We start from the raw sequence: 23044 nt of genomic DNA, 5'->3' as shown, positions 1-23044 counted from the left end.
GGTATGTCAAAGTAACGAAATGCATTAAGTAGAATTTTGCTGATGTGTGCATATATGAAATTATCAATTTGTGATAATTATGCCCCTCCCTTGTATCTCTGCATTCCACCTACTATCTGGGGCACCTGAATGTATGTTTGGTGCACAGTAATAATGGTTCCTAAATAGCTATCGTTAGATAACATTCTCCACACAAGACTGGTAACATCTCCGACAATATGTCGTTGAATGTTGGAACTAGTGATTCCAAGGACTGTCCATATGAATTTGAAGTGGTATCACGGACTCTTCTGTGACCAGCAGAGATGGTTGCTATGGGATTATTGTTAAGGTGGGGGAAAAAGGAAATCAGAATTGCAAATGCGAGAGAGATGTTAATGATCTTCAGACAGCTGTCAGAGCTCCAGATAAGCTGCGTATCTGTGTGAAATACGCATCAGAAATACAAAAATATGCAGTAAAAAATAATCCAAGCGTATCAAATACGCAACGAACATTACAGATACGCTACAAAAACAGATGTTGTGCATATCATCAAAATATTGTGAAGCAACCCTGCGTATTCGATTAGCAAATCAGCAACTAATTTTGAAATTATAAACCTTGCCAAACTCCACGATGACAGTCACATCATGATCATTCGCCATCACACTTTCTTGTGGAAGTATCGTGGTATTTTTGAGTCCTATAAAGCTCTCAAACCCACACGACACCAGTTTGCAGGGACTAGATGAATAGTGTTTTTAAATATTTAACTTAAATACCCACATGTGTAAAAACTAGTGGGTAACAGAAATTTGAATACGCAGATAGAATTACTGATACCCAGTGATTTTAAAATGCATGGGTAAAATACCCACAACACCAAAAGCTTATCTGGAGCTCTGGCTGTTTACTGCAAATCTGCTTCTACAAATGATGGAACTTTCCTAAAGTGTGAGATTAAACTCTGGATTTGGTACAAAATAATGTAGAAATCAAAGCTTTATATTAACGTCTCGAAGGTTTTGATAAAAAAACAACCCAATCTTTGCACAGTTTTGCTAAGTCATCTGTGAAGAAGAAAAAAGGATCTTTCTTCAGGTAAGTATTTGAAAGCGTTGGCTGTTTGATGTTGTCATTGTTACCTCTTCAGTTACAGCATGTTATGGTGCCATTGTGTACTGCCATGGTAACCTTTGTTCACAAGCAATCCAGCATGTTGCCATGGATACAAAGATGGTTCCATCACCATGGCTACAAAGAGCTTAGTTTTTAGTATCCCCACTCTTCACTTGATTATGGTTAATGTTGCCATGGTTACATAATACCCATCCTTTGCATGTTGATATTGTTCATGTGAGATTAATTTTTGATTTGGTAATTCAGTATCAAGATGTTTTCTCTTCTGTTGGCATGAGCTTGATCAGTGTTCATGTTTTGCTTGTTTGATATGGGATTGAATTGTAGAAACAACGAATGTGTAACACAAAAATTGACAACAACATCAGAGCTCCAGATAAGCTGCGTATCTGTGTGAAATACGCATCAGAAATGCAGAAATACGCAATAAAATATAATCCAAGCGTATCAAATACGCAACGAACATTACAGATACGCTACAAAAATAAAACTTGTGCGTATCATCAAAATATTGTGACCTCTGTCTTCGATTAGCAAATCAGCAACTTATTTTGAAATTATAAACGGGCATTCCGTCAACCTTGCCAAACTCCACGATGACAGTTACATCATGATCATTTGCCATCACACTTTCTTGTGGAAGTATCGTGGTATTTGTTAGTCCTATAAAGCTCTCGAACCCACACGACACCAGTTTGCAGGGACTAGATGAATAGTGTTTTTAAATATTTAACTTAAATACCCACATGTGTAAAAACTAGTGGGTAACAGAAATTTGAATACGCAGATAGAATTACTGATACCCAGTGATTTTAAAATGCATGGGTAAAATACCAACAACACCAAAAGCTTATCTGGAGCTCTGAACATACTAAGAGGGGCAGTGGTGTAGTCTAGTGATTAAAGCGTTTGCTCATCACGCTGAAGAACTAAGTTCAATTCCGCATGGGTACATTGTGTGAAGCCCATTTCTGGTGTTCCTAGTCATGATATTGCAGGACTATATACAGTACATTACGGTTATCAAGAACTCAAAGGGACCAATAATTTTAGTTTTTTATAACCATAGTTCGTTATAAGCATATATACAGCGTGTATACAGCAAATGGGGGGACCAAAAGATAAGTTCATTATATTCGTCTGTTTGTTGCAAGTGTGTTATAAACATAGTTTACTGTATTGCTAAAAAGGGCGTAAAACCATACTCACTCACTCACTCATTCACTGACTCACCCACCCACCCACCCAAAACCCACCCACCCACTCACTCACTCACTCACTCACTCACTCACTCACCCACCTATTGATATATATCACCCGATTGGTAATCTCTAGTAATGACACCACTGTGCACACCTGGTACAAGTAACAAGACTGGAATTTTTAGCGTCTGGCATACCAAACATCACCCTGCTTAATAACTGACTGAGTCAAGCTGTCGACCAGAATGGCATTGCTTAAATATTGCTGTCTGCAGCAACAATCCATTCTCACTCACTCACTCACTCACTCACTCACTCACTCACTGTTAAGTCCGCTGTCTGTACCTGTCACTTCAGAATATCTTATTTGCGGGTTTTTTTCAAACAAGAAATGCTTCTATGATTATACTGCCGTAGTCAATTCTTCAAGGGCTTCGTACACACAACGTTGACCGCTACCGTGGTCTAGTGGTAGAGCATCCGCCCAGATAGCTGCAGTTCGGGGCTTGAACTCCCTCTGTGTCATACCAAAAGACGTTAAAAGATGGTACTTGTTGTTACCCTGTCTGGCGCTTGGCATTAAGGGGCTAAAACAAGGACTTGTCGGCTCGGAGTCAGTATACTGTGTCTGAGTGAGGTATTCTTGTTAAACTGTGGCATGGTATCTCAGTGTGCTAGCACTATAAATCGGCATCAGTCTGGACTAGTACAAGCAGCCACACCAACACACACACGTGCATGCATGTGGCTAAATAGGTGCAATAATCTTGGACGTTAAACTCCATTTCACCTCGCCACGTGCAAACGCTTTGCAGCATAGTTGGTATTTTTCATGAACACAAGGGATACAAAAAAGATGACAGCATAGAACAAGCTAATGAGAGTGTGAAAAAGTAGAGGTCGTATGGGAAGACAACCACAAATTGCATGTTGTCTTGATGTAAATAGATTGTCACTGCATTCAACATTTAGAGCCTTGGAAAGGTATATTATGATATTCAAAGTAAAAAAAAAATTTGTGTTATAAATTTTGACTTTAACATCCACTAGTTATTACTGATGTGTGATGTCAGATGTGTGTGGTTTTATTTGTATTTAACAAACAAGAAAATCACTATTAATGTCAATCACTGAATCATTGTGTTTTTTTATGAAAAAAATGTCCAACTGACGTTACAATTGTATTTGTAAGTACTGAAACAGTTTCACTGATCATATGTCACGTGTGTTTTCATTCTGGATTCAATTCCCGAAATGGGTACAATGTGTGAAGCCCATTTCTGGTGTCCCCCGCCGTGATATTGCTGGAATTTTGCAAAAAGCGGCGTAATACTATGCTCACGAACTCACTGATTGACAGTTCGAGGCCACATGTGTTAGGCTCAGCTTGGTATACAATCTTCAACAGAGACAATACTGACACACGGTTTCACCTTTTCCAGAAAAACTGCCACAGCTGACGACCGCCCAGCGTCGAGCACGTCATCGTCTGGATACATCTATCCTGAAACTGACCAATGGCATCCAGCCGGTGTGGATGGACAGTCCCTGTACCAAGATCTCGTAAGTCACGTGGACATGGGACAAGTATTGCCTTTTACTACATATTGGCATCATTTTTAATAGGAAGTTGAATGTTGAATAGACTCAAAATTTAACATGAAATATGGCATCTTATATTGGCCTAAAATCCTTGATATGAAATTAGTTTTATGTGCTACATTACTATCATTATGATAAAAGTTACAGAACTGAATATTCTTGTGTACCCAAAGAATACAAGACTGCGACAGACTAATTAAATTTTATTGGATACAATATATACACATAATTCTATGCCAATAATTTTGCAACAGTTTTGCAAGAGTGGTTTTAATCATTGCAATGCTATGAGGACCAGGCTTGATATATATTTGATGTTTCTTTAAAAGGAGCACCACTCTTGTACGGCAGCTGGGTGGTCATGTGGGTGACTGGGCTCTTGTATGGCAGCTGGGTGGTCATGTGGGTGACTGGGCTCTTGTATGGCAGCTGGGGGTTCATGTGGGTGACTGGGCTCTTGTATGGCAGCTGGGTGGTCATGTGGGTGACTGGGCTCTTGTACGGCAGCTGGGTGGTCATGTGGGTGACTGGGCTCTTGTACGGCAGCTGGGTGGTCTTGTGGATGACTGGGCTCTTGTATGGCAGCTGGGTGGTCATGTGGGTGACTGGGCTCTTGTATGGCAGCTGGGTGGTCATGTGGGTGACTGGGCTCTTGTATGGCAGCTGGGTGGTCATGTGGGTGACTGGGCTCTTGTATGGCAGCTGGGTGGTCATGTGGGTGACTGGGCTCTGGTATGGCAGCTGGGTGGTCATGTGGGTGACTGGGCTCTTGTATGGCAGCTGGGTGGTCATGTGGGTGACTGGGCTCTTGTATGGCAGCTGGGTGGTCATGTGGGTGACTGGGCTCTTGTATGGCAGCTGGGTGGTCATGTGGGTGACTGGGCTCTTGTATGGCAGCTGGGTGGTCATGTGGGTGACTGGGCTCTTGTATGGCAGCTGGGTGGTCATGTGGGTGGAGTGTTTGCCCAGGTTGGATTCCTCACTTATGATGTCCATCGCAAGATTGTGATATTGTTTAATATAATAGAATATTGTCAATGTAACCTAACTGAACTAATGTTAAAAGTCGCCATAGAGTGATCTCCCTTGCTGTGGAGTGATCTCCCTTGCTGTTGAGTGATCTCCCTTGCTGTGGAGTGATCTCCCTTGCTGTTGAGTGATCTCCCATGCTGTGGAGTGATCTCCCTTGCGTGAGTTGCCTCCCTTCATCAGTGGCTGGATGTTGCAGGATGATGATCAGGTGTACGGCCGACTGGGGCGAGAGATGAAGATGAAGACAAGCAAGTTTGTCAACGAGCCTCTCTATCAGTATTACACGAAGGAGAACCTCATTCGAGCTAACCGCAAACTAAAGATGGAAGAGGCCATTAGTGATGATGATAGTGGTGAGTGTCTGCCTCTTTGGCCTTCAATCTTTACATCTAGGTGTTTGCTGCAATTTTGCTCACCTGAACAAAACATTTCCTCTGTAAGACAACTTTTGAATCTGAAGCAGTGTTAAACCCAACTCACTCACTTCTGAATAACTCGTGCAGATCCGGGGTAGAATAGGTCTTCAGTAACTCATGCTTGCCGTAAAAGGCGACTATGTTTGTTGTAAAAGGCGACTATGTTTGTTGTAAAAGGTGACTATGTTTGTTGTAAAAGGCGACTATGTTTGTTGTAAACGGCGACAGGTGGTCAGGCTCGCTGACTTGGTTGATGCATGTCATCGATCCCAATTGCGTGGATTGATGTTCATGATGTCAATCACTGGATTGTCTGGTCCAGACTCGATTATTTTTCAGACTGTCGTCATATAGCTGGAATATTGCTGAGTGCGACTTTAAACAACAGAAAACACAAACAAACAAACCAAACACTTCTGAATATGGAGATGCCTAAGTTAATGTTAGTTCTAGGTTTGATCACTGTCCTGGCTTTTGTGACATAGCGGTTATGCTGCTGACCACTGGCCCCTGATACAAAGCTGTAATGTGGACGACTTTCTATCCCTGTAATATTGGGATTTTTTAGTAAGTCCTTTCCCCTGAAAGTTTCTACCCGGAAAGAATAGTCATGTTTTTTACCAACTCCAATCAAAGAGAAAATTGAAAGGTGTTAATTATTTGGCTTAACATGAGTGATGAATCCGAATAGTTACTGGTCCAAATGCATATTTTTCCCTCCAATTTATTGACCGATTGATAAGCAAGTTCCCTTTGATTTGTGCTTACTAGTTGTTAAGAGGAAGAGAAAGAAAGGTAAGAATGCTGTTGTATATATGTTGTTATAGCTCACATGTGTGATATATGCTTGTTTTGAAATACGAGATATTTCTTCCTACTAGTTGAGTTGAAATATGAGGTATTTCTTCCTACTAGTTGAGTTGAAATATGAGGTATTTCTCCCTACTAGTTGAGTTGAAATATGAGGTATTTCTTCCTACTAGTTGAGTTGCTTGTACACATTTGAAATTTTCAGCAGATACAATAAATTAAATTAATATGGTATTTTAATTTCACTGAACTTGTCAAACCTTCTACCAGTACCTTATGGTACCATGAACATGGGATATGGTAGAAACAGTGTCCCATTTTCAGATATCAACAAAAAATTGCATGTGTCTGGTTATAAATTTGTCCCAAGACATTTGGACAAAATCCTTTCAATATAAGTGTTAACATTGTTACTGTGTCAAGATACATTGTATGGAATGTTGACAAGGAAAAACTGCAATTGTTATCTTGTTATCCCTAAACATTTTGACAAGCGGAACCTTTCAGTTGAAATGTTGACATCTCCAGGTAGATAAGGCTCTGTTGCAGTATATCAGAGTATCTCAAGAAGAAGTGGTTGTAGTAGTGGTCACACTAGTAGTTTTGATGTTGTTGTTGTAGTAGTAGTTGTTGATGCTGCAGATTCTTCATGTTATCTTTATTTGAAATTTCTCTTCAGTGTCAGAGCAAGAACATGGTCAATGGCCTTCTTCGTAACAAATCTTTATTTACATGGGGGTGGTCAGGCTTGCTGACTTGGTTGATGCATGTCATTGATCCCAATTGCATGGATTGATGCTCATGATATTAATCACTGGATTGTCTGGTCCAGACTCGATTATTTTACAGACCACCGTCATATAGCTGGAATATTGCTGAGAGCGGCAATAAACAACAAAATTAAGGAGGGAGTGCTTGGTAATGTAGTAGACAGGCCAACAATCACTTCACTTTGCATGTCCGTGACGATATTGTTGGTATAAATCACCCACCTTGGAATACCCGATAAACATTCTTCAGCATTACTATAATGAATAATTGTATTTCAGGACCAAAATCAAATTATCTGTTCTGGGTATTAAGGCTTGAGATAATCAAACACAAAAATGCTGTGGTATTGGTTCGAATCATATTCGATGTGTTTGGAGATGAGCACAACAAAACATATATTTTCTGATTTCAGGTTAAAGTTGATTATGTGTTTTCAAACGTGTCAGATTATGTAGTCCCTATGTCTTGTCCATCGGTATAGGGGGAACGGATGGCCCAGTCGACTAAGGTGCCGCGATTCGCTGTGCAGAATTGCGACCCTTGGGCACGCCAGAAACCTATGATTGTGGGTTCCAAACCCGGTTCGCCACCATGTTATTAGGTTTGTCAGCACCATACCCGTGCTTGTGGGTTTCACCAAGTGGTAAACGTCTGAGACCTGCATCACTTCGGGCTCTCCTCCCACATTAAGCTGACACGCCATGATATAACTGGAATACTGTTAAAAGCGGCGTTAAACCGAACTCACTCACTCACTCACTCACTCCATCGGTATATTTTTCATGATCCGTTCACAGACCTCCAGGTAAATGCTAATGGTGAAGCTTGTGCTGTTCCAGAAGGGGGAATTTACGAGGATGTGGAGCAGATGCTGCAAGATGGGATTCTGACGGACGAGGACGCCAAGTCCGCGGAGGACATCTCACCCAGCAAACGCTCCACCATGTTGGAGGTCCTGGGCCGGACGGGATCGCTACACAGAGCCCTCTGGTGTGAGATGCCAGAGGTGAGGCGTCAGGATCTTAAAAAAAATATTCTCTGAATTTGGGTTTCCAACAAGTCTGTTTTTGAAGTCTCAGTCCCCTTGTGGAGATTGTGGGTAGAATAGGTCCCAATTGGTCCCAGTTCCTCTTCATCGAAATGAACAACATCAGTGACATAGGTCACTTTGGGCTTTCCCCTTATATTATGCTGTACTGCTGTGATATAAATAAAATACTGATCACAGTGGCATTGACATCAATCCCTCCTTGGATGACATGTAATTTCTATGATTCTGAGACGTCATTATTATACGATGATATTTTTTTAAAGAATTTATGATATCATCATATGATGTTTGTTTGTGTGTTGTTTAACGCTGCACTCGCCAATATTCCAGCTATATGACAGCGGTCTGTAAATAATCAAGTCTGGATTGATATCAAAAGGATTGATCTATCCAATTGGATACGATGACATGCATCAACCAAGACAGCGAGCCTGACCACCCGATCATAGTCGCCTCTTACGGCAAGGGGTGGTCCGGTAGCCAAGTGGTTGCTGAAGACCCGGGTTCGATTCCTGACATGGGTACAATGTGTGAAGCCCATTAAGGGTGTCCCCCGCCGTGATATTACTGGAATATTGCCAAAAGCGGCGTAAAACCTCACTCACTGACTCACTCACTCTTACGGCAAGCATGGGTTGCTGAAGACCTATCCTAACCCGGATCATGGATCTGTCGTCATATGAGTAGATATTGGCCTCATCATGATGTGGCCTCTGTGTGGATTCGTAAGAGGCAACTAAACTGATTGAGTGGTCAGGCACACAAGCTTTGTTGATAGCTTGTCTTTGTGCCCTGAAAGCATTGAACTCTGCCCGTAACATCAATCACTGGTTTGTCAGGCCTAAACTCAAATGTATTCACAGCTCTCTGTGATATGTATTTGAAATTGCTGACTGTGGTGTTCAACAAACAGGTGTCCTTATATGGCATGTTATATTTCAGGTTGTGGACAAGGGGGTGCTCGACAAGATGGAACCGCAAGAAAGGAAACTGCAAGAAGTGAGTCATGCACTATAACCGTTATCTTATTAATGCCTCCCCGTATCACACGCTGACAAACAATATATTGCACATCTTAGAATGTTAGTCTAAGTGAAATGACATAAATAAATTCAGATATTTCCCAAGCGATAGCGAGGTAAATACCAGACTTTAGGACGAGTGTTGTAAACATAGTATACCGAGACAGATTTTAGTGTTTACCTTAAAGGACAACAAGTCGCAATTTGTCGAATGACGTCAACAATCTTCAGCTATGACGTTGTTTATAATGTGACGTCATTCCGACCTCACGTCACAATAAGATTCGAATGATGTCAACAATGCCGTCCTGATGACGGAAACAATACACTGTTGTCTCGTGATGTCATATGACCCTAGGGCACATATGATTTTTATGAACTGCCCTTGTTGGTAATTACAACTGTTTCTAATGTAAATGTTTTTCTGTACGGGTTTGTAGGGGCGGTCGGGTAGCCTACTGGTTAAAGCGTTCGCTCGTCACGCCGAAGACCCGGGTTTAATTCCCGACATGGGTACATTGCTGGAATATTGCTAAAAGCGGCGTAAAACCATACTCACTCACTCACTCACTGTACAGGTTTGATGAATGATGGTTGACCTTGTGACCTTATGACCTTATGACCTTGTGACCTTGTGAGTGAATCAGAACTTTTAGGTGACCGCTAACTGTGCCATTGTCTGCGGGTATGTCTTTATTCTCTGTTTTTGTTTCTACAGGCGATGTTTGAGATCATTACATCGGAGGCGTCGTACATGAAGAGTCTGAACATCCTCATCACGGTGTTCCTGATAGCGCCGGAGTTCTCTGCCGACCACTCCGACCGCTGTGTCGTCACAAAGAGGGAACGTCAGGTTCTCTTTTCCAACATCGGTGCTATTAGAGATGCTAGTGAAAAGTATGTATGAGTGGGTTTTAACTGAAGTGAACCTTAAAACAGTAATCTTTTGGGTTTCGAGAGTGGAGCTTGTCCCAAGTAGCCTGTGCAAGTCTATTAAATGGGACCCAATGGTCAGGCAGATTGCATGGTATTGTTGACTGATCAGCCTGTCTTCGGGACCAGTTCAAAAGTTTGATGTCAAATAAATAACTTAATTGCATATGTTTTGAGGCATAACTTCAAACTTTTGAACTGGTCCCTTATGTGACTACTATAAAACCAATGTGAATTCTTTATTACAGAGGGGGTGGTCGGGTAGCCTAGTAGTTAAAGCGTTCGCTCGTCACGCCGAAGACCCTGGGTCGATTCCTGACATGGGTACAATGTGTGAAGCCCATTTCTGGTGTCCCCCGCCGTGATATTGCTGGAATATTGCTAAAAGCGGCGTAAAACCATACTCACTCACTCACTCACTCACTCACTTTACTACAGAGGGCAGCGGGGTGTGGGTTGAACCCCATGTTGGTATCCCAGTTGATGTAAGAAATGAGCATTTGGTGTCCATAAGGCTGACCATGTGTCGTTCACGTACGTTTCACATGGGAAAGTGGAGTTACTCACTGTTGTGTTTTCTTTGGCTCAAGTAGATAAAAAAAACGAAGGCAAGGTGTCTGGAAAATTCCATTCTTGATGTCGCTTATCTGGTGGTATATACCAAGGTATTCCATCCGTCCCTCTGTCCTTACAAGGACATTTTTGTGTGCGACCTATCACTTGAAAACTACTGCAATAGGATGTGTGCAGTGTGAAGTTTGATTGAAATATGTGGATTTTCTGATTTTTCAGTGTAATCATTTTTTACTTAAACATTTGAGCGACCTATAACTTGGAAAGTACTTCATGGATTCTTTTCAAATTAAGCGAACAGTTTTCATACTAGTAGAAGAGGTGTAGTGCATATGTTGATTTTCTGAGAAAATATGATTTTTTACATGTTTTGAACCTAATGTTTTTTTACTTCAACATTTGTGCAAGCTATAACTTGAGAACTACTTCATAGATTCTTTCAAAGTTTAGGAACACTTTCTCTACTATAGGAGAGGTGCGTGTGTGTGTATTACTTAACTTGATTTACAGTGATTTCTACTCATTTCATTGTGGGTAGGGGGAGGGTAGGTTTTCCAATGGTTCTTCCGAGTTTTGTCCCTTTCCGTGCAAGGATCCGCTGGACTGCACAGAGCGTCATTTAATCTGACACCTTGTGCGTAGGAGTTAGAAGATGTTCCAATGGTTCTGCCCAGGGCAAGAATTGCTGGATTGTGTCACTGATGTGGTTCACATCCAATCTAACATTCGTTCGTTCGTTTGCTTGCTCACTCACTCACTCACTCACTCACTCACTCACTCACTCACTCACTCACTCACTCACTCACTCACTCACCCACCAACCCATCCACCCACCCACCCACTCACTCACTCACTCACTCACTCACCAACCCATCCACCCATCAACCCACTCACCCAGTCACTCACTCACTCTCATCTGCAGATTCCTTGCTGACCTGGAGGAGAGGTGGCAGTCCAACTGTGTGCTGAGTGACATCTGTGATATCATCTTCAACCACTCCATCAAGAACTTCGAGCCCTATGTACGCTACACCAGTAACCAGCGCTTCCAGGAGCACATGCTCGACACATTGAAGTAGGTGGACAATAGGGAAATGTTGGAACTTCTTGCATTGGTTACATTTTCTTCAGGGATTATTATTTGCCTGGAAATAGGAGGAGAAGTCAATTTCACATATTTCGGTCTGATGGAACTCTAGAATGTCTGGGGGGCGGTCGGGTAGCCTAGTGGTTAAAGCGTTCGCTCGTCACGCCGAAGACCCGGGTTTGATTCCCGACATGAGTACAATGTGTGAAGCCCATTTCTGGTGTCCCCCGCCGTGATATTGCTGGAATATTGCTAAAAGCTGCGTAAAACCATACTCACTCACTCACTCACTGACAGATGAAATGTCACTAAAATATTACAGTGACTGTCGTGTATTTGTAAGACTGTACATCAGGTGCTTGTACGACCCGCACCTAAACTGGAAGGAACATCAAGCAACAAGACGTCTCAAGTACATTGTCATGACGTCACTCCCGATGCTGGGGCACGTGACGCATGGCGTAATAGCGTGTGCACATTGGCGCTCACAATATGTAAACACACCTTACACAACAGTGACAATTAGGATTCAGACTGGACCGTGGACAAACAGTGATGGACATTACTGTAGACAATGAAGTTCAAGGTAAATGACATTTTTATATTGCTGACTCCTTCCTGTTAATGATTGACAGTTTACTATAAAAAATTCCTTCTACAGTGTTCGAAATACCTGCCTGCCCGACCGTCCGAGACGGGTTGATTTCAACTCGGGCTGCCAGATTTTCAAATCCCCCTGCCCGACGGTCAGGTTATATTTCATATGTGAAAATATTCTAAATATTTCCCAATGATAAGCATTAATTCACATGTAAAGATGAATGATAAAATGTAACCAAAAAGAAACCCCGTTAGCTTATCCTGAGAAACATATGATTATAGTGGGCAGGCAGGTTTTGGTCAGGGCTGGCAAGTATTTCAGCTAGCCAGTCCTGTGGTCTGGCTGAAATTTTGGGGAGTTTCATACCCTGCCTTCTATGATGAAAAGAAAAGAAGTTTTCAAGTAAGCTGACCGATAATATATTGAATTGAATTAACAATCAGTGTACATCCTTTCAGGAAACGCGTAGAGTATATAGAAGCTGTGCGTCGTCTTGAGCGTAATCCTGAGTGCCAGTCACTGCCGATGTCGTCATTCCTGTTGCTGCCGATGCAGAGAATCACCAGGCTGCCGCTATTGGTGGATGCTATCTGTCATCGTTTGGAACCAGGCACCTTGAGACACAAGTCTTCCGCGAGGGCTCTTGAGAATCTCCACAGGGTGAGTGGATCGATGATGATAAGACACAAATATGACTCATGTCAGTGAGTCAGTGGTGATTGTGCAATAGTGAATGTCCTCAGTAGGTGATGGGCCATGGGGACCCAGTCGTCTAAGCCGCTGCAATTTGATATGCAGAGTTGTGTCCTTTGGGCAGTCCATCATTATTATGCTTCTGGCAAAATAATAAACCACACTCCGCTTTGTTTTCATAAAACTTGTTTAGTGGTCAACATCTAACAAATCATGAGACTTACCTCCCTTACATAGTTGAACATTACATCGTTATCATGTGTATTCTACTATGACAATTTGCAGTTGTTAAGACTTCTATCTACATTGTTTGTGAAGACCCATGTTGTTTCTGTGGAGGTAACTGATTGTTGATAATCGGGTGTGCAAAATGTGTGATCAAATTGTGTGGCTTCATCCATTGATGACAGTTGTCATTGCTCTTGCTTTCATCCAAGACTGCACAACTTCTTGGTTGTCATGACAACATTCACTCACTTTGGTGAGCGTAAAACCCAATTCACTCACTCATTTAGGGCGGTCGGGTAGCCTAGTGGTTAAAGCGTTCACTCGTCACGCCGAAGACCCGGGTTCGATTCCCGACATGGGTACAATGTGTGAAGCCCATTTCTGGTGTCCCCCGCCGTGATATTGCTGGAATATTGCTATAACCATACTCACTCACTCACTCACTCACTCACTCACTCACTCACTCACTCACTCACTTGACATTGGTGTGCAGGTGGTGCGGAAGTGCAATGATGGAGCGAAGAAGATGCAGCAGACGGAACAGATGTGTATCCTGGCGTCGCAGCTCGACTTCAAGGTCAAGGTCGGTCTATTTATTTACACGTGGTGTCATCGCTGATGTTCCGTGTTCTTTTATATACTTTTCACCTCTGTTTACACCCAGTGGAATCTGTTTTGGAGGATAATGGAGGCTGGTTATTCTTTGGTGTTGACGATTTATTTTTTATATAGTGAAACATCGTTAGTCTGCGTCGCGTTAGTCTGGAAACTTCTGGATGACTTTGTTGAGAACCTCTACAAATAGCAACGTTACTCTGATTTGTTTATCTGGAAATTTTTATGTCCGGTGGAATTCCCTTATAATGGTACCATCTGGATCAGTGTACTTTATGACAGTTTTGTCAGTGGTGAATTTGAGCAGCAGACCGCCCCCGTGGTCTAGTGGTAGAGCGTCCGCCCGGAGAGCGGAAGGTCCGGGGTTCGATCCCCAGCTGCGTCAAACCAAAAGACGTTAAAAGATGGTACTTGTTGTTACCCTGTCTGGCGCTCGGCATTAAGGGGCTAAAACAAGGACTGGTCGGCTCGGAGTCAGTATACTGTGTCTGAGTGGGGTATTCATGTTAAACTGCAGCATAGTATCTCAGTGTGCTAGCACTATAAATCGGCATCAGTCCAGACTAGTACAAGCAGCCACACACACGTACATGCACGTCGCTATATAAGTGCAATAATCTTGGACCCGACGTTAAACCCCATTTCACCTCACCTCATTTGAGCAGCCTAGTGGTTAAAGCAGTTTGTTGCTCAATAATTTCAGTATTAGTGAGCGAGTCAAGTCAAAGAAGTTTATTGTACAAAAGGCCACCGGCCCATATACAAGAAAGAGTTACGCATGTAGATACAATTACATTTGTTACACATTGGGATATACACGTTGTTTGATTAATTCATTTCTTTTGGCTAATGCATGCTTAATATAAAGAGAAAGATTTAATATATTTGATTCGTTCTTTGTCGTCAGCATAACTACAAAGGCGTTTATCGGTGACATTGCTATTAAATAATCTTTTATATATTTCTTTCGGAGATCATTGTAAGTTAAACTTTCACATTGCATCAGCAGTACCTCATCCAATCCTATTTCAGTATTAGGGTTCATATGTAATTAAGGCTACCTGTGAAGATCCGGGGTAGAATAGGTCTTCAGCAACTCATGCTTGCCGTAAAAGGCGACTATGCTTGTTGTAACGGGATCGGATGGTCAGGCTTGCTGACATGGTTGTATAAAACAAAACTGTTCAAAGTGCCATTTAGCCAAACTCACTGGCTATTATACCCTGACAGCATGGACTGTCTACCAGTGGTTTGCTGAACCCTATGATATTGAGGGCACCAAGCCCAACGAGTGCGGCATTAAACAACAAACAAAACAAACAAAAGTCATCCAGACAGAGACTTTATTGCCTGAGTTAATGTTGTGTTTGTTGTGCAGGAAATCCCGCTTATCTCATCATCGCGATACATCGTGAAACAAGGGGAGCTAACTCGGATCAGCACCGATGCCAGTAGCCGCATACCATTTGGGAAGGCGTTTCGAGGCCCCAGCAAACAGAACACCTTCCTGTTCCTGTTCAACGACATGGTGATGGTCACCAAGAAGAAGGGGTAGGATGGATTTATGTGTTTTGTCGTCATGGAGATTGATTTCTCCTACATGTAGAATAGATCTTCAGCAACCCGTTCATGTAGGCAGAGAGGTGGCCCAGAAGTTAAAGCATTCACTCGTCACCCTAAATGACCGGGTTTGATTCCTCACATTCACTCCCTCTAAGTAATTTCTGCTATTAATCTTAAGACCCATGAAGATCCGGGGTAGAATAGGTCTTCAGCAACCCATGCTTGCTGTAAAAGGCGCCTATGCTTGTTGTAAGAGATGACTAACGGGATCCGATGCTCAGGCTCGCTGACTTGGTTGATGCATGTCATTGTATCCCAATTGCGTGGATCGATGCTCATGATGTCAATCACTAGGTTGTCTGGTCCAGACTCGATTATTTACAGATCGCCATCATATAACTGGAATATTGCTGAGTGGGGTAAAGTGACCACCCTGTAAAAACCTTCAAAAGGCAAATGTATATATCCCGTCTATAAAGTAATAAAAAATGAAACACATTACAAGCGCATACACAATCCCAACATTTGCAATAAAACCCTTTTTCTTATATGATGTTTGGTTGCACACTGCACCATTTTGAGTGTTGACACAGTACAAATTGGCAACGGTGACAGAAGTCTTTCCTGTAATAACTCATCTGAAATCAGTTGTCTAACAAACAGTTTCTGTTTTCAGCAACTCCTACTCTGTGACTGATTATTGCCAACGTAACTCGCTCCACGTGGAGGCAATAGACAACGTAGAGAAGTGTCGCCTACTGCCCCAGGGCGTGCCCCATGGCTGCAAAAACCTCTTCCTCCTCGTCATGCTGGAGAACTTCGAGAAGAAGCAGGTCGAGATGGTGCTGTCATGTGCATCAGCGTAAGTTGGGGGGGACCATGGCGGAAATATTTGTAACAGATGATGTTATTATCAGAAAATCTTTTCTTTTTAGGATGAGAACTTCTTTGAGGAACATGGCTAAAGTTCTTGTTAAGTCGTTTGATAGGCATTACTTAGAAGTTGACGGATGACAAAGAAGACACAATTTATTGATAACAACTTCTTTAATACTTTAAAAAGCAACATTTCGGTATAGATACTTATACTGTTGTCAAGCAAGACGTCGCTTTTTCCAGTATTAAAGTTGTTCTACATAAATTGTGTTTACTCTATGATTGAGTCATTAAAGCTAAAAAAGTTGTCATTCCTGAAGGACACAAAATTTATTGGATAGCAACTTTATTGTGTCTCAAACAGTAACCCAGAAATGTGACAAATATGTTTTTATGTACTACCAGCTTCTAAATCTTTTGGGTGCACGGGTGGCCCAGTTGTCTAAAAGGCGCGATTCGCCGTGCAGAGTTGCGTCCTTGGGCATGCCAGAAACCTATGATTGTGGGTTCGAATCCCGGTTCACCCCGATTATGTTTCTGGGTTTGTCAGCACCATACTCGTACTCGTGGGTTTCACCGAAGTGGTAAACGTCTGAGACCTGCATCACTTCGGGCTTTCCTCCCACATTAAGCTGACACACCGCGATATAACTGGAATACTGTTAAAAGTGGCGTTTAACCCAACTCACTCACTCTAAATCTTCTACGTCTTCTTTTTCATTTGTTTTCAAGATCCGGCTTCGATTCCCGACATGAGTACAATGTGTGAAGCCAATTTCTGGTGTCCCCCGCCATGATATTGCTGGAATAATGCTTAAAGCGGCGTAAAACCATACTCACTCACTCACTCATTTGTTTTCAGTGTTTATGAATTTGTTCCATTGAAGATTAATCTATAGGCCTTCTTTTGGCATGTGACGAACTATTCATAATAAGGAAAATATTATATTATTATCATAAACATTGTAGATTTCCTCACCTGTGAATGAGTTGCCGTGTGAATAACCCTAATATGAGAATAATAATAATTATGCTTGGACATTTTATCATTGCAACTTGGAAAATTGCGTAGATTTATGAGTGCAATAATTGTGAACGCGATGTTAAACCCCATTGGACCTCACAGCACCTCACTTCTAATCCCGAAATGTTGGTTTCCAGGAGCGACAGGACTCGATGGATTGATGCCGTGACTCCAGTACAGACGTCAGAAACAGAAAGAATTTATGAAGACTGGGGTGAGTGGCCCAAATACCACACTTGTCCATGTCTTTACTCTACCCCGGCCACCTCAGTGGAATGGCATAGAGGTTAACTGTATAATAACTCTACCCCACCTCAGCGGAATAGCATAGAGGTTAACTGTATAATAACTCTACCCCACCTCAGTGGAATAGCATAGAGGTTAACTGTATAATAACTCTACCCCACCTCAGTGGAATAGCAAAGAGGTTAACTCTATATAATAATTCTACCCCACCTCAGTGGAATAGCATAGAGGTTAACTTTATAATAATTCTACCCCACCTCAGTGGAATAGCATAGAGGTTAACTGTATAATAACTCTACCCCACCTCAGTGGAATAGCATAGAGGTTAACTGTATAATAACTCTACCCCACCTCAGTGGAATAGCATAGAGGTTAACTGTATAATAACTCTACCCCACCTCAGTGGAATAGCATAGAGGTTAACTGTATAATAACCCTACCCCACTTAAGTGGAATAGCATAGAGGTTAACTGTATAATAACTCTACCCCACCTCAGTGGAATAGCATAGAGGTTAACTGTATAATAACTCTACCCCACCTCAGCAGAATAGCATAGAGGTTAACTGTATAATAACTCTACCCCACCTCAGCAGAATAGCATAGAGGTTAACTGTATAATAACTCTACCCCACCTCAGCAGAATAGCATAGAGGTTAACTGTATAATAACTCTACCCACCTCAGCGGAATAGCATAGAGGCTAACCCTATCTACAAACTGAAAGAGTTGGAAGAATGATGTTGCATGATAAATAAAATCTCATCCTCGTGACTTTTGATATCAAATACATGTATCAAGCCTGGGAGTTTTTCCGCTTTGATCAACTCGTGTTGATATATTTGATTTCCAAAGACACTTGGGTGAGATTCTCTATATAATAAAGGACTGTTTTTATGAACCTGAAAAGAACAACATTGAACGAGAAAAAAGTCCAAATGTCGATTTTTATATCCATAAAATCAAGTATTGACTGTATATAAAGACTATTATTGTTTTATTATTGCAACAATGTAATGGCAGACAATTCCTTTTTTTTCAAGTCTGAAACATAGTTATATTTTTTATTACTTTCCATTTGCTTGTCATGCCAAAAGCCTGGGTTTTATTCTCCACATGGGGACATTGTGTAAAGCCCAATTCCGGTGTCCCCACTGTGATAATGCTGGAATATTGCTAAAAATGGTGTAAAACCCAACTCACTCACTCACTCATTATAGAGGAAAAGTCATCTGCTTGTACAGTTATCTTCTTTAGCTAGATGATGCTGCCATGTCAGTATTGCAGAGTATACCGGTAGACAACTGTGAGTGAACCTTCGTTATCAGTGTAACCCAGTGACATGACGAGGCTGCAGGTGCTTGGGGTGGAGGGTGGGTGTTCAGGGTGGGTGTTCAAGGTGCTAGAGGTTGACTGGGTGTATGCAGGTGATGGATGGGTACTGCATAAGGCCATGTCAGTATTGCAGAGTATACCGGTAGACAACTGTGAGTGAACCTTCGTTATCAGTGTAACCCAGTGACATGACGAGGCTGCAGGTGCTTGGGGTGGGGGTGGGTGTTCAGGGTGCTAGAGGTTGACTGGGTGTATGCAGGTGATGGATGGGTACTGCATAAGGCCATGTCAGTATTGCAGAGTATACCGGTAGAAAACTGTGAGTGAACCATCGTTATCAGTGTAACCCAGTGACATGACGAGGCTGCAGGTGCTTGGGGTGGAGGGTGGGTGGGTGTTCAGGGTGCTAGAGGTTGACTATGTGTATGCAGGTGATGGATGGTCAAACAATACTGACTGACTCACTCCTTTGGTCAGCCTGTGAGATTTGACCTTGGACAATGTATATGGGTGAGGTGTTGCATGACACAGTATGGGCATGATCTACTTCCCCAAATCCATACATTTAGTGAAGCCAGTTTTTGGTGTTTCCATGGTGATATTACTGCTTAATTGCTATATTGGACATTGTTCAATGTGAAAGATGCTGTCAAAGGCCACATTTCGCAAAGCGATCTCAGTGTTACTATGAACTTTTTCATGGATTTCAGATATGTAAGACCGCCTCCGTGGTCTAGTGGTAGAGCGTCGGCCCGGAGAGCGGAAGGTCCGGGGTTTGATCCCCGGCCGCGTCATACCTAAAGACGTTAAAAGATGGTACTTGTTGTTACCCTGTCTCGGCATTACGGGGCTAAAACAAGGACTGGTCGACTCGTAGTCAGTATACTGTGTCTGAGTGGTGTATTTCGGACCATTGCAACATTTGCAAAGCATGTGTTCCATAAACTAGGCGTTGATAGATATTTTTCAAATCTTTTCATGTTTTTTAATCAAGGCACTAAACTGGTTTGATGCATTTTGCGAGGTAGGACCTGTTTTATTACAATTACAATCAGATCGTTTTGACTGGGTGCCATCATTTTGTTTGAAGTAAATGCAAGTGTTATGAGTGGTGGAACCTGATTGGTTAGTAGAAGGGACATAGAAGGGACTCACTCACTCATCAACCCACCCACCCATCCACCCACCCACCCTCCCTCCCTCCCTCCCTCCCTCACTCACTCACTCACTCACTCACTCACTCGTTGTGTTGCAGACTGTCCCCAGGTGCAGTGTGTCAAGAAGTACGTGGCCCAGGAACCGGACGAGCTGAGTCTGGAGGAGTCTGATGTGGTCAACGTCTACAAGAAGACTGAGGACCGTGAGTACTTCCTCGTACATTTATGAGGGGCGGTCGGGTAGCCTAGTGGTTAAAGTGTTCGTTCGTCACGCCGAAGACCCGGGTTCGATTCCCGACATAGGTACAATGTGTGAAGCTCATTTCTGGTGTCCCCCGCCACGATATTGCTGGAATATTGCTAAAAGCGGCGTACAACCATTCTCACTCACTCATACATTTATGGCTCCCCTGGGGATTCTGGTTAGAATTGGTCCCCAGCAACATATGCCTGTCGTTAGAGACGACTTAATGGACTGGGTTTTCCTTGTGCCCGACAGCATGGATCATTGCTCACATTAATCACTGGATTGCCTGGTCCAGACTGAATTATTTACAGGTTGCGGCCATACAGCTGGAATATTGCTGACTGTGTCTTTAAACAATATTTATTATTCAATGATATATTCCGAAGGAAGAGAATTCATGGATGTCAACTTCTTTATTATGAGGAACACAACGTTTCGGGGTATATGATTACTCCTTCATCAGAGAATATTCTTACTCACATGATGAAGGAGTAAGTATATACTCCGAAACATTAAGTTCCTCACAATAAAGAAGTTGACATCCATAAATTCTGTGTATTGCTTCTAAATGCCAATCAGTCTGTATTCAAAGACCTACTAAGCAATATTAGTACTGAGGCTCATTCAAGTCAATGTGCTACAATATGGTAGTCATGATGATCTGAGCATGAAGATACACCTGTGTACCACATGAGACATGTATTTCAAATTCATAAACGGTCCAGAAAGAATGATAGATTTTTATCATTACAACCAATGTAAAAGCCAGCTCGGAATATATTCTTTGAATACAGTTTGTATTTTTAAGGGACTAGCAATTCAATATGCCCAGTTCTGTCATGGCTGTATGAAGTTAAATGTTTTTCTTACTTATTTGCCAACTTCTAGATAGCCAATCAAACAGTTACCGTATTCGACGTAATAAGCGCCCCGGGCGCTCTCAAAATTAGAAATAGGGGCCTCTTGTTAGAAACAGTTGAAAGATAAGTTTCGTGGTTTATGCTGACAGCCTGAAATGTTTCTTTACGACAGATATATTTTTCCAGAATTTAATTGCCCCTAATTAAGGGTGCATATAACACATTATTATTATTATTCGCGAAAAAATAAGTCTTGTGTACATCGATCAATCGGAAGGGGTGCCAATTGGGATTGTGCACTAGCCAATATATTAGCAAATATTGCCGTGGGCGCTTATTGGAGCGGGGCGCTTATTACATCGAATACGGTATTCACTGTGTAGGGTAACACGACAGTGTTTAATGTCTGTGTCTCCTCATGGTTTTCCTGCTACATTAATCTAGGTGGAGGTATATAACTTTAATATTGTTCAAATTAAGGTAAGACAATACTCTCACAGAGGGCACGGGTGGCCCAGTCGTCTAAGGCGCTGCAATTCGCTGTGCAGAGTTGCGTCCCTTGGGCACGCCAGAAACCTATGATTGTGGCTTCGAATCCCGGATCGCCCCGATTATGTTTCTAGGTTTGTCAGCACCATTCCTGTGCTTGTGGTGAACGTCTGAGACCTGCATCACTTCGGGCTTCCCTCCCACATTAAGCTGATGTTACTGGAATACTGTTAAAAGCGGTGTTAAACCCAACTCTCTCACTGAATACTCTCACATCTTTGTGTCTGTATGTGTTTTTCTGATATACATCCTCTTTTGTTGACGGGGCGGTCAGGTAGCCTAGTGGTTAAAGCGTTGGCTCGTCACGCCGAAGACCCTGGTTCGATTCCCGACATGGGTACAATGTGCGAAGCCCATTTCTGGTGTCCTCCGCCGTGATATTGCTGGAGTATTGCTAAAAGCGGCGTAAAACCATACTCACTCACTCACTCTTTTGTTGACACAGATTGGTACGAGGGAGAGCGCATTCGGGATGGAGAACGAGGCTGGTTCCCGGCATGCTACACAGAGGAAATCATGAACTCGCACGTTCGATCCCGCAATCTACGCCTGAGGTACCGGCTGCTGTTGGCGTCACAACAGTACACAGAAACAGCCGCCAAATAGTGACGGGACTATCACTGACAATGCAAATTAGTAGAGACACGATTTCAGGATGCTGCTAAGCATCCACATCCGACATTTCATGATTAAGTTACAGATGCTACAGATGAGGTCATGTGCTGCATGTTTCATGATTTCAAGTTTTGCATCATATATGCAGTGAAGCACATGAGGACGATTATTGCCAAGAGGGGCATCCTTTAAATGTCATGTGATCAGAAACTGTGTACAAACTAGTCATGTGACCTGGGACAGTCTTTTGACATGTCATGTGATGTGCTGGTCGCAGTGGTATCACTGAGGATTGAGTTGCACACAACTTACATATCAAACACACATGACAATGTTTTCATGTTGATTATGTGAAATTATTTTGTTGATGTTGAGCATCAGTGGATTCAAGCTTCCTGTGGATGTAACGTTGCTTCTTGATTGTTTGTTCTCCCAAGATTCGGCTGGATCTTGTTCCTATGTCAAAGTCTCTGTGAAAATCTTGATCAGTATTTGTACATTGTGTGCTGGAATGTGATACCAGCTGGAGTGATGTTGCGGCACTTGGTGCGGTGAGGGATGTACAGCGCACAATGAGGGGGGATGGTCTGGTGAACAGGAGGGATGCGTGAGGTCAGACTGACCAGTGTGTGTGAGTGGTCAACTGCTTGTGAAGATAAGACAAGGTTTAGTACCTTTGATGTGTCGAGAGACGTGATGGATGGATGTGTCAGTTGGACCTGTGTTTTTAGTTTACAGCATGTGAAGATTAAGCATGGTCAAGTACCTGTGATGAATCCAGGTCGTTGGTGGACGTAGGCGAGGTCAGTCTGACCTT

General features: G+C 42.5%; 1 protein-coding gene across 7 annotated transcripts in view; it reads left to right on the top strand.

The window, feature by feature from the left end:
- Positions 1-22696, top strand: part of LOC124137724 — an 83986-nt gene extending 61290 nt beyond the window's left edge. For 5 of the 7 annotated variants that reach the window (XM_046504152.2, XM_046504158.2, XM_046504153.2 and 2 more), the window contains 15 exons: positions 1039-1083; positions 3767-3887; positions 5155-5311; positions 6146-6169; positions 7795-7961; positions 8949-9005; positions 9747-9925; positions 11457-11609; positions 12681-12882; positions 13637-13726; positions 15137-15309; positions 15998-16183; positions 17359-17435; positions 20055-20159; positions 22058-22696. In XM_046504152.2, coding sequence (XP_046360108.2) covers positions 1039-1083; positions 3767-3887; positions 5155-5311; positions 6146-6169; positions 7795-7961; positions 8949-9005; positions 9747-9925; positions 11457-11609; positions 12681-12882; positions 13637-13726; positions 15137-15309; positions 15998-16183; positions 17359-17435; positions 20055-20159; positions 22058-22218 — 1897 coding nt within the window. In that variant the 3' untranslated portion in view covers positions 22219-22696. The remainder of the gene's footprint in view (positions 1-1038; positions 1084-3766; positions 3888-5154; positions 5312-6145; positions 6170-7794; positions 7962-8948; positions 9006-9746; positions 9926-11456; positions 11610-12680; positions 12883-13636; positions 13727-15136; positions 15310-15997; positions 16184-17358; positions 17436-20054; positions 20160-22057) is intronic. The other 2 variants (XM_046504157.2, XM_046504154.2) reach the window with 2 other exon arrangements.
- The last annotated feature ends 348 nt before the right edge of the window (positions 22697-23044 follow it).

Source organism: Haliotis rufescens, unplaced genomic scaffold (genome assembly GCF_023055435.1).
Source record: "Haliotis rufescens isolate VD_foot unplaced genomic scaffold, xgHalRufe1.0.p SCAF_29, whole genome shotgun sequence".
NCBI lineage: Eukaryota > Metazoa > Mollusca > Gastropoda > Lepetellida > Haliotidae > Haliotis > Haliotis rufescens.
Note: the sequence above shows the minus strand (reverse complement) of the source record. Positions and strands in the feature narration are given on the sequence as shown.